Genomic DNA, 17940 nt, shown 5'->3' on the forward strand with positions numbered 1-17940 from the left:
CATGTTGAGCATCTCAAAACATGTTTTATGCTGCCTGTTGATCAGAAGTAGTGTTTGAGGGAGTCCTGTGGAGTGACAGTGGATCTGCACTTGAAGAGCTGGTTCCGTACCAGGAAGGTAGCCCGGTTCAGCAGGGAACTCACAGCAACTGTGATGAAGAAGTATCCCCATGCAAGGGAGTCCTTCTCTGTAGTAGTTCACATTCCACCTTCTGTTTTGTGCTCCAGTTACCAGAGCATCAGGAAGCAGCCTTAGAGGAATGCAGCACAGGATCTATGCTGGATCACAGCTGGAGGAAACTGTTCCTAAAATGGACAGCCTCAGTCTGCAGGTGCATTGGTTGAACAGCTGCATCATCTGAACACGCTTTGAAATGGGAGAGCTCCTTTCAGATACCAAATCAGACAGCAAGATGGAAGGTTCTGTCCCAGCTACCTCCTGATACCTCATTGGGATTGAGCAAGCCCCTCCCCCTTTGCCCATGGCAAGATAATGAGGTCCCCCCCCCTTGCCCACCAAACTGCTTGGAATTCGGGTGTACCAGGAAAGGGTAATTAGATATCTTGTAATTAGATATCTTACTGCTCCTGTTCACATCAATCAAAAATACATAAAACAAATAGAAATGGGCATTTGTGCATCTCTGAACATAAGTAAAATAGACCCAAACTGGGGAGTCCCCATCATTAATATTATATTGCATATGAAATGCATTGGGGAGGTGGTTTGAAGGATGCATCACATGATATTCAGCCGTCCGGTACCTGGCATTCAGGTCGCAGCCGTCCGGAAAATCGGTTTCTTTGTTCACTTGCCTTTGAATGCTGCATTTGCCCTCATTGACGTGCAGTGTCCCTGCCAAGCGGAGATGAATCTTAACCTAGTCCAGAATGCTTGACTGCGTGGTAATAGCAGTGTTTTTAGTCAGGAGGGCTGTTTTCAAACAGGAAGTACCCTATCGAGACTTTGAACCAAAGCAACCTGACAAATCTGGAAAATATTTCAGCCTCCCAAATTCCTAAGCATTTGCCTCCACTCTAAAAAATAAGTAGGAAACGTCATCCAAAGCAAGTGAAGAAGTCAACTATGTGGGAAACGCTACTTAATTTGGTTAATATATCCCGTTATAAATTCTGGATAGTTCTAGGCAAGGAATTCACTCAGCGGGTTTAAGTGACTCTTGTCTGTAAGCATAAAAGCTAAAATTTTCAATACTGCCTTCCATTTCCTATCTTTACACCCTAGACTTACTATAAACATTTCTTCTTCACTGGTACGATCTACTACATTAGTTATCATCCCAGTAGGGAATAGCACATCATTAGCATTCTAGCAAACCATACCGTATTATCGGTATAATAAAAGGTGCATTAAAACATCAGACGTGGTTGTCGAATGCTAGGGAATTATTGGGTGGCAGTGAAAGGAGGCAGGGAAACAGAGATTCACTGCTTTTATGGATGTCAGCAGACAGTAATAGAAGCCATTGCCAATCGTGTTATTTCTATTTGAATGTATGGTTTGTGAAAACAGGCCACAGTTCCATTCTTGAGGCCTGATGTCCTCTTTGTGGGTCACCTAGTGCAGTCGTCCCCAACCTCCGGTCTGGGGACTGGTCCCGGTCTGTGGATCAGTCAGTACCGGGCTGCGGCTCCTCCTCAGCTGCTGCCTCGGGGGCTGCCCTGCCACTCTGCAGCCGGCTCACCTTTGGTGCTCTCCAGCGGCCGCCATGGCTGGAGTTCCCCCTGGGCGTGGCACTGCACAGCTGCTGTTGGCAGCGCCCCCCAGTGGGTGGCGGGAAGTCAGGGATGCCTGCGGGAAAGCAAGTGGAGCAGGGCCTCAGGCAGTGGCGGTGACGTCCCTCGACAAAAGACTACCCCCAGGCCTCAGTAAAATTGTCAAGCGTTGACCAGTCCCCGGTGATAAAAAGGTTGGGGACCACAGACCTAAAGAAAAATGACCATATACTTCCTGGGCTGGAGGCTGAGCAAACGACTTCAGTAACTTTCATAGCCTTTTGAGAAGGCTGGTTAGGGTAACAATTTGGGGCCGTCTAAGTCAGTGGTCCCTGACCTGTGGGCCACGGCCTGGTGTGGGGCCGCGAAGGCCATGGCAGTGGTTCCCTCTCCCCCCCCCCCCGCAGTAAAAAAGCTTCTTACTGCGGGAGGGGGGGAGAGGGAATCAGGGCCGCGCCCGCGCATCGCACATGCAGCATGCGCAGCTGAAATTGCTCATGCGTGGCCACGGCCGCACATGCGCGATGTGCGGGCGGGGCAGTTGCCCTGCCGGTTCCCAGCCTAAAAAAGGTTGGGGACCACTGCGCTAAGTTATTCGTTTGCTTCTTACTGATCAGTTGGTACTTGGGTTGCCAGCCCTCCCAGTGGAAGAAGGAGAGTTAGTTCTTATATGCTGCATTTCTCTACCCAAAGAGACTTACATTTGCCTTCCCTTTCCTCTCCCCACAACATGTACCCTGTGAGGGAAGTGAGGCTGAGAGAACCCTGATATTACTGAAGAAGAGGAAGAGTTGGTTCTTATATGCCACTTTTCCCTACCTGAAGGAGTCTCAAAGTGGCTTACACTTGCCTTCCCTTTTCTCTCCCCATAACAGACACCCTGTGAGGGAGGTGAGGCTGAGAGCGCCCTGATATCACCTAAGAAGAAGAGTTGGTTCTTATATGCCACTTTTCTCTACCCAAAGGAGTCACAAAGCGGCTTACAATCGCCTTCCCTTTCCTCTCCCCACAACACGCACCCTGTGAGGTAGGTGGGCCTGAGAGAGCCTGGATATTACTGCTCACTCAGAACAACCCAAGGTCACCCAGTTGGCTGCATGTGGGGGACCGTGGAATCAAACCCAGCTGGCCAGATTAGAAGTCCGCACTCCTAACCCCTACACCAAGCTGGCTGGTCTAGAAATCTCCTGGGATGACAGCTGGTTCCCTTGGAGCAAATAGCTGCCTAGAAAGGTGAGCTGTATGGTTTTATATCCTGCTGAGGTCCTTCTGTTCCCCAAACCCTTCCCTCCTCCAACTCTGCCCCCAAAATCTCCTGGCATTTCACAGCCCAGAATTGGCAACCCAGATTAATGCATTTGCTATAAAGACATTTTGCTTATTCCCAACATTTTCAGTAGGTATTTGTGTTTTTTTTTAAGTGTTTGTGGCTTAATGAGCAAAACCCACTATTAATTATTCCATCCGGATTTTTTTCCCCTTTGCACAACCTATTACATTAACATATCAAACCCGCCAAATAGTCCTGACAGATAAAGTGTGCCTTTAACTCTCAGTCTTGAAGATTAAAATTGGCTCCTTTCATTCCTCTCCTAATTAAATCCATTAAACTTTCATCCCCTAGTAATGATCCGATAGTCTTTGTATAAATCCAGGCTTTACTGGAGTCCAGTCCGATATAACGCTATAGAAACGCCTGAGCCAGAATGAAGTTGTATGGCTGAATATGGCTTGGGTGAAAGAGGCTGTTTTCATTTAGGCTCTGTTGTTCCTTCTTGACCCAAAAAGGATTTAGGAATAGAAGGAGGATGAGGAGGAGGACGAGGAGGTGGTGGTGGTTGAGGTTGAGGCTAAGGTTCTTATATGCAGCTTTTCTCTACCCAAAGGAGTCTCAAAGCGGCTTACAGTCGCCTTCCCTTTCCTCTCCCCACAACAAACACCCTGTGAGGTGGTGAGGCTGAGAGAGCCCTGATATTACTGAAGAAGAAGAGTTGGTTCTTAGATGCCGCTTTTCTCTACCCAAAGGAGTCTCAAAGCGGCTTACAGTCGCCTTCCCTTTCCTCTCCCCACAACAAACACCCTGTGAGGTGGGTGAGGCTGAGAGAGCCCTGATATTACTGAAGAAGAAGAGTTGGTTCTTAGATGCCGCTTTTCTCTACCCAAAGGAATCTCAAAGCGGCTTACAGTCGCCTTCCCTTTCCTCTCCCCACAGCAGACACCCTGTGAGGGAGGTGAGGCTGAGAGAGCCCTGATATTACTGATATTACCGGCTGCATCTGGAGGAGGAGTGGGGAATCAAACCCAGATCACCACATTAGAAGTCTGCACTCCTAACGGCTACACCAAGCAATCTACAACAAGATTACGGTGTTTCCAGATTAGTACAAAAGAATCCTCCTCCCCTTTTCGTCTCCAAACTAGGGGCTCTCCTAATCAGTGTTTTCTTGTTAAAAGCTTTAACTGCCTCCCTGGGTAGATAGGTTGATAAATTATTGTTTACTTTTTACTTTACTTACTGGATATTGCAGAGATGGGACAGGTGCATTGTTTGAGTTGTTACCCTCTTCCTAGTTTCCTCCTTGTATCAATTTTCTCTAAGCAGAGGTGCCAAGACAGGACAAAGCGGGTTCCATGAGATGGTATCTCTGGACCGGTATTCATATTCCAGCAGCTCAAATACCCTCTGGAGGGCAGCTACTCCATGTGTAGAATGCAGAGTGGTTTGCCATGTATGTTACCCCCATTATGTGGCGAGCTCCAGGCCATTGCTGGACTGTGGAATGAAGACTCAACCGGCAGAGCCAGCCTGGTGTGGTGGTTAAGAGCAGCAGCCTCTAACCTGGAGAATTGGGTATGACTCCCCACTCCTCCATGTGCAGCTAGCTGTGTTGGGTGGCTTTGGGCCATTCACAGTTCTCTTAGGGCTGTTCTTGCAGAGCCATTAGTGGCCGGGCAACCAAAAAGGGTGCCAACAGTAGGCCATTATTGTTCAGCAGGCTGGGTTGAATGAGTCCTGGACTGGTACCATATTGCACCCTTGTAAAACACTGCATGCAGTCTGCCTGAGCTAGTTTGCAGTAGGCCCTTGTCCAGATTCTTAAACCTTGGGACTACAAGGTGCAGCCAAAGGAAAGTGGTGCTGTTTATCCAGACGGCACTCTGGAGACAGAATCACTGCTTTGAATTAAGGCAATGGATGGGAGGCTTCTGTCACTGCATTCTTCAATGAGAGCTAGATCCTTGCTTCCGGGTCTTGTTCAAGTCTAAGGATGGCTTTTTAGAAGTGGTGTGCCGACGTCAGAGATGTGCGCCAAGTGTGCCAACGCACTTGTAAAGTCAAAGAACTTGTTCTGAAAGTCTCTTACTGGGCACTGCTGACCCAGCAGGCTAAGCTAATGTACTTCACAAAGATTTCAGTCTGCCTGTAAGCCATACTTAGTTGGTAAAAAGGTGGTTTTGAAGTGCAGATGAGATGTGAAGAGTGGCCTAGTCGGCACTCTTGATTTGTATCAGTGATGGAGATACTAGCAGCCATGCTGATAGAAGACGAAGCGTTGTTTTTTCTATCCCACTTTTCACTACCCAGAGGAGTCTCAGAGTGGCTTACAATCAAGCCTTCCCTTCCTCTTCCCACAGCAGACACCCTGGGAGGCGGGTGGGGTTGAGAGAGCTCTGATGGAACTGCTCTGCAAGAACAGCCCTAAGAGAACTGTGACTAGAATTATAGAATCATAGAGTTGGAAGGGGCCATACAGGCCATCTAGTCCAACCCCCTGCTCAACGCAGGATCAGCCCAAAGCATCCTAAAGCAAGCCCAAGGTCATCCAACTGGCTGCATGTGGAGGAAGACTGGAGAATCAAACCCAACTCTCCTGATTACAAGTCACCATTCTCACCCACTGAGCCTAATTATTTATTTGTTTAATTTGTATCCCGCTCCCTCTCCCCCTAGGAGACTCCGGATGACTTACAACATTTAGAATCACAATAAGTACAAATACCATGGAAATGCAAATGGATGTGATAAATAGAGTGATAAAACCAACTAAAACATCAACTTAACAACAAATTTCTCCGAGTATTAGAACAACCCCACACTCCGTAATTTTAACCAAAGGCCCCGTGAAGCAAAGCAGCCTTGTATGCCCTACAGAATGCCGAAAGAACCCACAGAAAAGAAGGAGCAGCCACTGAAAATGCCCTTGCCCTTTTAAAATTAATTAATTTAACTTTGAGACGCAGGAGTGAAGCTGAATAAAATGTGTTTTAATCCAGGATGCCTTACCAGACCAAACAGGGTTTGGAGCGCAAGAGATCCCTATGGGGGTGGATGTCAGATTATGCACTGTAGCCTCTTGGAGCACCAAAATGTTTTTGGAGTCAGCTCTGACACATGGCATGACAGGGAGGAGAACAGAGTATCATCCTATGTCAGCAAATAATCGCGCAAATGAATTTGGGTAAGTGCGTGCTAACAGAATAAGTAAAACAATGCTAGGCATTGTGTAAGAAAAAAGTAGTACTTCAGAGAAGTAAAAGGCTATTTGGAATGTGCTTTTAAGTAAGCGGAAGAATAAAAATTACATTGTCCACCCAGAGGGCATGCAACTGGCATCAGTAGCGGCAGGAATAAAGACCGTTTGTTGGGAAGGGCAACATTGTTTAGCATTGGATGCATTTCTGTTGGGATGTACATGTATTCACATCCTAACACAAATTCAAATGCCTATTGCACAGCAGCTTCAATAGAAAGGGCCTTCTGGTACCCTTTCAATTAGGATTTTGTAACCCATGTTAGCGTGGGTCTCTCCCATGCTAACAAAGAAATCTCTAGTTCTGTATTTTTAAAGATTTATTATGAGTCATAGTCTTTATTAAAAGTTTTAAATGGAAAAAAGTTCTCTAACTCATTTGGCAGAGTTTGGCTTTTCAGGCATCTGATAACCTACAACCTGGATTAAACCCCATGCAGTGGGTTCATACATCCTATTTCCCCCTATTTCCTCCTGCTTCTTTTGGAGTCTAATTATGATAGGGATTGGGATGGCAGCTGGGCCATGAGAAGAGCCCCCCAATACCAAGTGTTCTTGTGAACCCCTGGACCAAGTTGAAGTTTCTTTAAGTCATGTGTCCTTAAAAACCATAATGAATGCTTCTGACATTTTGCTGTTGGAGGATGAAGTGTCCAGCTGTGATTTCTACATCAGCAAGGGCTACCTCCACAGAACAAGTACAAAACAGACAACAGATCCAGTCTTCTGGAATATCTCATCCAGCAATTCTTACCATTCTAATTTAGACTGCTAGCACAACATTTGGAAGGGGCCAAAGCTCTCCGGCCCAGCCTGGATAGCTCAGACTAGTCCAATTTCGGAAGCTAAGCAGCGTTGGCCATGAATGGGAAACCTCCGAAGAATACCAGGGTCATGATCCAGAAGAAGGCAGTGGCAAACTACCTATGTTAGTTTCTTGCCTTGAAAACCCTATGGTAGGCTTTCTCAACTAGGATTTCATGAAAACCTGGGGTTTCTTGATGGCCCTGAAAGGCTTTCACAAAGGTGGGAGTTAATTAATTTATATATAGATATTTGATATGTGTTAGTTGAGTGGTATGATCATATATGGCCAATGATGGGCCCGGAGGGGGACGGGGAGGGGCCCTGGGTGGGTATCTACTCAGCTATGTTTCCCAAGCATATTTTGCATGATTGCACCACTTCAGGGGTTCTCAAAGCCTTAAGAGTTTTCCAAGGGTTTCTCAATGGTAAAAAAAAAAGTTGAGAAAGACTGCTCTACAGTCTCCCTGTAAGTCAGCTGTATCTTGATAGCAACAAGCCCCAAAAGAGAGCACAAGCCTGGCATGCAAATACTTTCAAGCACATCCCTCACCATCTTGAGTTTCAGAACATCTGCTAACAACTCCAACTGGGCCCTTGGAGACATCTTTGTGAGTTGGAATAGACTTGAGTTTAGGTAAACCCAAGATCTGACGGCATAAGGCAGCTTCATCAGATGCTTCAATAGTAATTATTTCTGCTTTTATTCCACCAGTTGGCTGGAAAACGACGTGCATAAAACCATACATTTTAAAATTTAAAATACAATCAGAATGGCAACAGGGCAGTAGCGCTCATCCTGCCCCCTTGAAAGTTTTCCAGAATAATTAAAGTTTTTTCCCTTAAAGTAGGGGGATGCTTGTATGTTTCCTGCATAGCAAAGCAAGAAGCTTTCTGTTTCTAGGGAGTTCCCTCTCGTTGTATGGGTTGTGATCTTCTTCAAATCCATCACTTGTTGAGGACACAGGGATAGAAGTTCCCCAGTTTCAGAGGCTGGTTTGAGGAGTCCGCTTCAAGGAATTTCTCATGACTGCACCCTCATCATCTATTTCAGGGGCAGTCAACCTGTGGTCCTCCAGAGCAGTGGTCCCCACCTTTTTATCACCGGGGACCACTCAACGCCTTTTACTGAGGCCCGGTGGGGGGGGGGTAGTTTACTCCTCTACTCTCAACCACTGCCCTAACGCTCTCTGATCGCTATGGTGATGTTTAAGCATCCCTTCAAAATAAGATACAGACACGCCACAACAATGAACATAAGGAACATTTTATTTTCATGGAAATTTTAACTCATGACAATGACAAATCAATGGGAACCCTGAGCTTGTTTCTTTGCAACGAGATAGCCCCATCTGGGAGTGATGGGAGACAATGACACCCGAAGTGTGTTGTAAAGGGCCAGGGGGGATGAAGTAAAGGGCTGGGGGGGGGTAGAAGGCGTCCTTCGGGGCCCACCTCCAATTAGTCGAAGGACCACATGTGGTCCGCGGCCCACAGGTTGGGGATCGCTACTCCAGAGGTTCATGGACTACAATTCCCATGAGCCCCCTGCCAGCAAACGCTGGCAGGGGGCTCATGGGAATTGTAGTCTATGAACCTCTGGAGGACCACAGGTTGACTACCCCTGATCTGTTTGACTAACCAGTTCATCTCTCCAGTCGCTCTAACCTTCCAGGACTCGATTATCCTTGCAGTCTCCAAGGGAGCTTAGCTGAGCAGATTGAATTCTTCAAAATCACGCTTTCCAACATCTTCCCTCATCAATATTTAAGGGCTGTCACAGTGAATGTGATAGAAAAGAAGCCCCCCCCCCCTCTTTTTTGCTTGTAACAAGAAAGGGAAAGGATTGGGCAGAGGGGGAGATTGCCCCCAAGCATCACCTGTGAAGTTGTGTAAATAACCTGATAATGAATTGGTGGCCTTGCCTTGTATGAATAATAGATCCATGTTCTGGAAATGAGGAGAGCATCTTTTTAAGAGAAACAAAGGAGAAAGGAAGAGGATTGTTAAAGAAGGGGAAATAAAAGAGCTAAGAGAACAGCAGTGTCTCGTATTTGGCTTCCCTTTGCAGGAATTCTGACCCCGTGGCTGGAAAAACAGGGATTTTCCTCGTTCTTGCAAGAGATACTGCATAATCTCACCCAGAGTCTTTGAAACTGGCTGTCCCTGTGGGGCATCTCCCGGTGGGGTTTGATTCCTCATGTGCACCCTTACACCTCATAGCAGAAAAACAAAAGCATGTATGTGATTTTATGAAGATACACAGACAAAACATGAGAAAAACAATTTGCTGCTTGCCTCTTCTGTGATTTTCTTTTGAGTTTTTTAATGGCAGTGTATGATCTGATTTGAATCTTTAAAAAATCTGTATTATATAGATTTAGATTTTTTTTGGTAAGTCGTCGTGGATGATTTAGACCGACTGAAATAACAGGATAGCATGGCTTATTTTTTAAAAAATCTATTTATCAACATATGTATTTTTAATCCAACATCAGCCTGAATGAAATGTATATTAAAATTCGAATCCTAGAGAGAAGACCGATGTAATGTAAAAAGAGGGGTAAATCGAATTTGTTGTTGTTGTTGTTGTTATGTGCGAAGTTGTGTCCGACCCATCGCGACCCCATGGACAATGATCCTCCAGGCCTTCCTGTCCTCTACCATTCCCCGGAGTCCATTTAAGTTTGCACCTACTGCTTCAGTGACTCCATCCAGCCACCTCATTCTCTGTCGTCCCCTTCTTCTTTTGCCCTCGATCGCTCCCAGCATTAGGCTCTTCTCCAGGGAGTCCTTCCAATTATAAAATTAAAAATAAATATAAATGCTGGGGAAAGCCTTTCCGTCTCTCCCTTTTCCATGTAGGCCAGGGATTCCTAGTCAGGCGTCTGTGGACCCTCAGGGGTCCACGGGAGTTCTGGAACGGGTCCACAGCCTTCCCCCTCCTGCCTTAATATGCTTGGCCACAAGCTAGGGAATGGCTGCCCCTGCTCAGAGAGCTTGGTGGGGAGTCCGTGGGTGTAAAAATCCAAGGGGGCGACTCAGTTGTGGCCTGCTATGGGGTGGTCTGGGCTGTCTTCTCAGTTTCTGTCCTTCTTTCTGGTCTGCATGAAGTAGAGCCGCTATAGTAGTAGTAAAGGCAGAGGAAGAGAGTGAAAGGAAGGGTTCAAGTGGTTAAGTCATTTCCATGGGCATGGCAGGGAGGTGTGGCCAGCTGACATCACTTCTGGAGGTCCTTGAAGCCTGAAAATTTATTTCAGGAGCTCCTCCTTGGTCAGAAATTTGAAAAAGGCTGATGTAGGCATTCTCTCCCTCCCTGCTTCTTCCTTAATATCCCAGCACCCTGCAGCTGGTTGCCAGCGTTGGTCCAATCTCAGGATTCTTTGTCAATTTTCCCCATCCTGAATCTGGTAAATATGGGAGGCAGTGAGGTATTACTGGTGGCTCAGGGTGCTGGTCTGTGCGTTCATTTGTGAAGGCCTGCTTGGAACAGAGAACATGCCGTGACCTTCCCCCTTACTATACGTCTCCTCCATTTGCAAGAATCATGAGCAAGGTTAAGCAAAATACGCATAGGCGACGTTTTAATATGTAAAACAGACCAGCTTTCTTGGAGTTTTGTCTATATATGTCTGGTGAGCATACCGCTGTATACTTTCAACTTGTGAATTTCAAGGCTGATGTTAAATAAGAAAGGAGAGCAAGTAGGGTGGGGAGACACTGTGGCTCAGTGGTATATCACCTGCTTTTCACACTGAAGGCCCCAGGTTCAATCCCTAGTATCTCTACTTGACAGGCATTGGGAATAGCCTTTCTGTCCCTGAGACCTTGGAGAGCCATTGCCAGTTGGAGTATACCAGATGGACCAGTGGGCTGATTCATTTGGAGACAGCTTGATGTACTCTCAGAAGTCAATGCAACTTTAGAATGTGTGCAGATATGGAAGATGACATCCATAAGATTGTCTTCATTGGAAGGGCTATTAGAAATGACACAAAAGGAGGAAATATGGTGAGACTGGAGGCTAGACTAAAGGGAAAAGAAGATTGCAGTTGAAAGCTTGTTCCAATGCAGGTTAAGGACATCTCATTTAATAGCATTTCTGGATTGGAAAGCGTTGCCTGCACAAGCACTTTGAACGCAGAAATTCAGTAAGGAAAAATTCAGAAGCCCAAATATTTGTTTCTTCCAGTGTGTTTCTTGCACTGCTGCCCTCTGGGGGCAGCCTAATTATATCGTCTCCAAAAGTCAGTTTCTTGGGTGTAAAAAACACAAAATCCCCAATCATGACAACATCACTAAAACTGGAGCAGCAGAGCATTTTACTCCTGGGCAACCAATACATTCAGTGTGAGGCCTGATTCGTACATTAGCCTCCAAATCCTGCTATGTCCCAAAAGCACATCCCCTTGGGTCAGGGCTCCAGAGGGATCTGATGACGTGGGTATTTAGCAGTCGTGAAAGCCACTCAAATTTCAAGGTTGACTCCCATGCCGGGACAGCAACTCTACCAAGACAGCTGCAGAGCAGAAAGTGATCTAGGCCAGTGGTCCCCAACCTTTTTATCACCGGGGACCACTCAACGCTTGACAATTTTACTGAGGCCCGTGGGGGGGGGGATTGCCGTCGGCAATCAAGTAAGCGCTCCTAAGCGCTGGGACTCTGGGGGGGGGGGGGCGGGGAAGCCAAGGCGGTGCTTCTGCTCAGGGAGGCGGGGTGGCTGGGGCGGGGGAGGAAGGCACAGCTGTCGGCATGCCAGCGAGTGTAGGCACGGAGCTCTGAGCCTGCACATGTGTGCCTGCCGGATCGTTGATGAAGTAAAAGGCCGGGGGGGGGGGGAGAGGAGAAGGTGTCCTTCGGGGCCCACCTCCAATTAGTCGACGGACCACATGTGGTCTGCGGCCCACAGGTTGGGGATCGCTAATCTAGGCAACTGCGCAGAGCAGGGAGTGCTTAATTATGAGGGAGAAGTGGTTTACGAAGTACAGGGGGATAGCATGGAGAACAGGGGAAGTGATGAGCAGATCCGCTTTTCAAGGATGAATTTTTGTTTTTAAATAGTTGGAACTGAGCAATTGAGCACTGGAGTTGCATTCTAATGTTGGGCAATAGCTTCACAGCAGAAGGAGCAGCCTTAAAAGATAGGAGTACCAGTCCCCAGATGGGACCTGGGGATCCCCTGGAATTATAGCTCATCTCTAGACAACAGAGATCAGTTCCCCTGGAGAAAATGGCTGCTTTAGAGGGCAGACTCCATAGTATTATAGTGCCCTGAAGTTTCTCCCCACCCCAAATCCCACCCACTCCCGGCTCCACCCACAAAGTCCCCAGGTATTTCCCATCCCAGAACTGGCAACACCACTAAGAGAGGAGGCCAGGGACCAAATTTCAGTCATAGCCATGTGGTAAGAGATGACATTTCAGGAAAGACCCTTAGGGCTGATCTAGATGTATGTTTGTTTTAAAGGTGTTCCCTGCAGCCACATAACAGATTGTCAGATTCCTCCCCCAAGCCATTTTCCCATGCCTAAATAGTGCGTAGGGAGGAGACATGTCCCTGTATTTGCTACTCTGCTTGCACAGAATACTCCTAGAGTAACCTCTTCCCAAAGGGGGAGGGGCACTGGACTGGCAAACCAGCAAAATGCTAACATTTTAGGGTTGAAAAGAAGTTCAGAATGCAGTCTGAGGAATATTTTAAGTTAAAAGAGCAGAGAACACAAGCTGGCCAGACAGCTGTTTGTTTTTGATGGTGGCCGGACCTCTTCATGCTGCCGCTGATGAAGGATTTTACACATCTTCATTTCTCTTCCAAGACACACAGGCCCAATTGTAGCCACATCTCATCCATGGCTGCAATCAATACTGAGTATGCCTTGTGCAGAGGACCCCGAGTGGCACGTAATTATGAGCCTGTATCGATTTCCCTGCAAAGAAGTTGCTAAAGGACCCAAAGCAGCTTGACTTTCAAACGCCTGGACAAACAGCCTTTTCTTTCCCTGAGAAAATTAACATGGCTCAGTGAAAGCTCTGCACTCCAACGCCCGTTGTTACAAGCCCACAAAGATCCTCCCCCTTGTTGCCAAATCTTGCCCGCTGGAGAGGTGCTTTCAGTGCTTGCCTACGGATCCTATTGTGATTGTCTTGGAAAAGGCTGAGGACCCGATCCATAAGGCTCCACGGTGTCTTGCATCTGCACCACTGAGCTTTTGCGTTCCTTCTTTGGGCTGCCCAGCAAGGTTCATCCCTCAGTTTGAGGTGGGGAGTTGAAATCAAACTCTGATTAAATGCAAATTGCTGCTGGAAAGAGAAAAGGGAAGGGGGAAAACCTACGTCAACCACTGTGGTGTAGTACAGCCATTGTCAAGAATGCTTTCCCATCTAAGTTCTAGCCAGGGCCAACCCTGTGTAACTTCTGAGACCTGGTGAGATCAGGCTAGATCCAGGTCATGGTGATCCTCTCATACTGCTTCCTGATTTGCTCCATGATTCATGCAGTGCAAGAAGTCCTTGATGAGCTTCTTTTTCACACTGCAATATAATCAGCCACTGGTGTGACCATTGATCAACTCCCTCTGATTGAACACAAGAGCAGTGGTCAACAATAGGAGGCCTGCTTTCTTGCCTTATATTGTGTTCTTGGAAAAGCTTCCTCCATGTGGCATTATACAAAGATGTGCCAGGTAACTTTGGGGGCTTCTTCTTACACCGCAGTACCGATTTTATGCATCTGGAGGCACAATTTTATTAGTGCCTGCAACTATCTCAAGAGTTTGCCTGGGATTTTCCTGCTTACATCTGGTGTTTGCTTTCACAGCAGCAAAGGAGAGAGAAGGAGTTAAGGAAGCAGCAAGAGAGAGAGCAGCGCCGGCATTATGAGGAACAGATGCGTCGAGAAGAGGAGAGGAGGCGTGCAGAGCATGAGCAGGTAACCCAAACCAGCTCCTGGTGGAATCTACTTTTTGCGTTGTTTTTCAAGGTCAAAACCACAGTGTGTAAACAGCAGGGAGCTGGAGGTCACTATGGCTCTCCTCCAAACTGGGGGACGTGTTCAGATTCTGCATGGAAAAAAAAAACCCCACAATGATATTATGAAAATCGACATCAGTTTCTTCCCTTCCCACTCCTTCTCCCCCTCTCCCTGGTGCTCATGATTAATTCTGCTTTCGGTCATCGTAGGATGGAAGGCGGAACCATCAAGTTGGATGCAGGCAATGAAACTGCTGCCCCTTTGAAGTCTACTAACCCCCCATTCTTGCTCCAGAGCTTTTATGGGGCATTATATTAAGCTCCCATCTCCATTGTTGGAGACAGTAGGGTGTGATTTTTATATCTATTTTTATGAGCAGAAAACCAAAGTAGAATGCTCAATGGCTGGATAGAAGCAAAAATAAACATATTTCCCCCCCCCTGTGGAATTACTGTGTGTTTGAAGCATGCGGAATATCAATTTGGCATGAAATCAGGTTGCCACCCTTGTTTGTTTCTTCTGTCTTTTTGGCAAGTGATGTGACTATCCCCCTGCTTGCAGAATATGGATAACTGTGGCACCAAAAAAAAAAAAATGGCCGCTCTTTTTTAAAAGGGCACAATGCAAATATCCCTGAGGATCACCACTGCTTTTATCCTGCAGATGTGTCTCGCAAATGGCAGAACTTTCCTCTGGTACAAAATTCTTCCTTTGAATGCAGGAGGCTGTTGAGCCATCTGCATCAAGCAAAATCCCTTTCACTGGAACAGGAGACTGCTGTTTGTGGAATTTATCCATGGGCAGAATTCCACCCCTTTGTCCTTTATTTTGAGGTATTCTTTCCTTTGCTTTAGGATGCTTAGGGCTGATCCGGCGTAGAGCAGGGGGTTGGACTAGATGGCCTGCATGGCCCCTTCCAACTCTATGGTTCTATGATTCCATGGTTCTTCCAAAATTAGATACCACCAAATAGATTACCCGGTATTTATATTACAGTCACTTGTAATGAATCAGTTCCTTTTTGCCTTTCTGGCAAGTGTGGTTTTTTTAAGTCCCCAAGAAGGGGGGGGAGGGCTGGATAGGATGGCCCTTTGTGGTCTCTCCCAATTCTGTGCAATTCTGATTCTGCCAGTCCTTCTCATGCAGTCATTCCTTTCTCTTCGGAATTATGGTTCTTTTCTCTCTCTCTCTCTTATTTCTCTTGCTGCCTGCGTCTCCAGGAATACATCAGGCGACAGTTAGAGGAAGAACAGAGGCAGTTAGAGATCCTGCAGCAGCAGTTACTGCAGGAGCAAGCTCTACTTCTGGTAATGGGGAGGCAGGGTTCTTGTGCTGCATCTTTCATCCAGCCCTTTTCCGTGTGTCGTGTGACTGCCTGCACCTACTTGTGGCTTGTAACGTTACCACCTGTTAATCTGATCCCATCTAGAGAAAGACAAAAGCATATTAAAAGAAAAGAGAAGAAAAAAAAAACAACAACAACTGTTCCCCGGCAAAGAGAAATACAACCAGAATCACCACCACCTCCCACTGTACATTTCCAAACCTGCATGTCTTAATTTGCTCCAAAATTGGCATCTTTGACACGTATTTCCATTTCCAAGCACATGCAAAGGTTTAGGACATTCACCAATCAGAGCGTAAACTGGCCCCTGCTGGCCCCTGCTGACCCTACCAAATTTGAATCAGGCTGGAGTTAAAATTTCTCTGGCCCCTGCTGATCCTACCAAATTTGAATCTGGCTGGAGCTAAAATTTCTCTGGCCCCTGCTGACCCTACCAAATTTGAATCTGGCTGGAGCAAAAATTTCTCTGGCCCCTGCTGACCCTACCAAATTTGAATCAGGCTGGAGCTAAAATTTCTCTGGCCCCTGCTGACCCTACCAAATTTGAATCTGGCTGGAGCTAAAATTTCTCTGGCCCCTGCTGACCCTACCAAATTTGAATCAGGCTGGAGCTAAAATTTCTCTGGCCCCTGCTGACCCTACCAAATTTGAATCTGGCTGGAGCAAAAATTTCTCTGGCCCCTGCTGACCCTACCAAATTTGAATCTGGCTGGAGCTAAAATTTCTCTGGCCCCTGCTGACCCTACCAAATTTGAATCTGGCTGGAGCTAAAATTTCTCTGGCCCCTGCTGACCCTACCAAATTTGAATCTGGCTGGAGCTAAAATTTCTCTGGCCCCTGCTCACCCTACCAAATTTGAATCTGGCTGGAGCTAAAATTTCTCTGGCCCCTGCTCACCCTACCAAATTTGAATCTGGCTGGAGCTAAAATGTTTTGCCTATCCTTTTTCTTGCAAATGGAAGGAAATTGTTTTCGGTAGAGGAGAGCGATTCCGAACGCTAACGTTGTGTCTCTCGTTGGGGTTTTGTCTGTAATGCCTCCAGCATATAATCAGAAGGCCATTAGCACTAAGCAATAGGTGGCCCTGCCAAGGTCATTTCAGAATAAATTGGTTGGCCTTTGTTGTTTCTTGCTCTTGGATGTGTTCAGGATCAAACGACAAACCCCAGTGAATTTTAAGAACATTTTTTGTGTGTTTTCCTTCTTATAATAGCTGCAGCAATGGATTTATGCAAGCTAAAACCGGCCTCCTCTATTGAAAAGCAAAGCATGCCTAGAATATAGTCCCCTTCCTAACAGTATTTGCTTGGGACGTGGGTCCAGAAGTCTTCCTAAATCATCCGTGGTCGGAAATATAGAGTGAGAACACCTTTGGCCCATCAATAGGTGGGCAGGTGGTCTCTAATCCGCTTGAATTCTATGAAGAGTCTCTGCTGGCAAAATAGAGGCTACCCATCAGTGTGTGCTTTAAAACAGTGGTCCCCAACCTTTTTATCACCGGGGACCGGTCAATGCTTGACAATTTTACTGAGGCCCGGGGAGGGGGGTAGTCTTTTGCTGAGGGATGTCAATGCCGCCGGCTGAGCTCCTGCTCCACTTGCTTTCCTGCCGGCGCCCCTGACTTCCCGCCACCCACTGGGGGCCGCTGCCATCAGCAGCTGCACAGTGCCACGCCGAGGGGGAGCCCCAGCCACGGCAGCCGCCGGAGAGCACCAAAGGTGAGCCGGTGGCAGAGTGGCAGGGCAGCCCCCCGAGGCAGCAGCCGGGGAGGAGGATGAGGAGGAGCCACGGCCCGGTACTGAGTGATCCACGGACCGGTACCGGTCCCCGGACCAGAGGTCGGAGACCGCTGCTTTAAAACAAAACCAGGTCCAAAATCCTACGACGCAAAATAGTTGTGGCTTTGAAAATTCTGAACTGGTAACTGTAAAAGACACACTTTTGCACGTGTGTGTGTGTGTTTGTGTGATTTCCTGCTGAAGAGCTGTTTTGTCTTCTTTTTTCCATTCAACTCCTGACCAAAGATGTGTCCGGTTGTCCGCCATTATTTATCATATGACATTAGCTTGTTCCTCAGGTACAAGCATAGCGAGGCTCTGAATGGTTTTATTGCTTAAAAAAAAATCAGTGATGGCGTTCTATCTTTGGTGTGCATGCATTTCTCTCCACTGACTTCCGCTAGAACATTCCCCCGATTAGCAAAAGGGAAGGGCAGCTTCTTAGGCCTGCTGTGTTTATTGCAGAGCAATTAATTGCAAGCCACTGGCAGCGTGTGTGCCCGAATACAATTTAGCTAAAATGTACTTGCTCTCTGTAAGCTCGGCTTGGTTTTATGGAGTTTGGTGGCATATTTCATTTGCTGACTGCTTAGCGGTTCTGTTCCTGACAGGAACATTTTGCGTTTCCTTTTCATGCTGTTTATATTTTTGACATCTTTTATTGGTGAACGTCCTGCATATATTCTCTTTTTTTTTCTCCCTTTCTTACTCTCCAGGCTATGAAATTGCATATCCATCAGTGTTTGTGATGTGAATTGACTTAAAAAAGAATTAA

At 46.8% G+C, this 17940-nt stretch overlaps 1 protein-coding gene across 6 annotated transcripts in view; it reads left to right on the top strand.

Moving 5' to 3' along the window:
* The window catches only part of TNIK (TRAF2 and NCK interacting kinase), a 315869-nt gene that overhangs the window by 219552 nt on the left and 78377 nt on the right, over positions 1–17940 (top strand). For 3 of the 6 annotated variants that reach the window (XM_077348406.1, XM_077348407.1, XM_077348411.1), the window contains exons 13-14: positions 13890–14000; positions 15263–15349. In XM_077348406.1, coding sequence (XP_077204521.1) covers positions 13890–14000; positions 15263–15349 — 198 coding nt within the window. The remainder of the gene's footprint in view (positions 1–13889; positions 14001–15262; positions 15350–17940) is intronic. The other 3 variants (XM_077348408.1, XM_077348410.1, XM_077348409.1) reach the window with 3 other exon arrangements.

Source organism: Paroedura picta, chromosome 8 (genome assembly GCF_049243985.1).
Source record: "Paroedura picta isolate Pp20150507F chromosome 8, Ppicta_v3.0, whole genome shotgun sequence".
NCBI lineage: Eukaryota > Metazoa > Chordata > Lepidosauria > Squamata > Gekkonidae > Paroedura > Paroedura picta.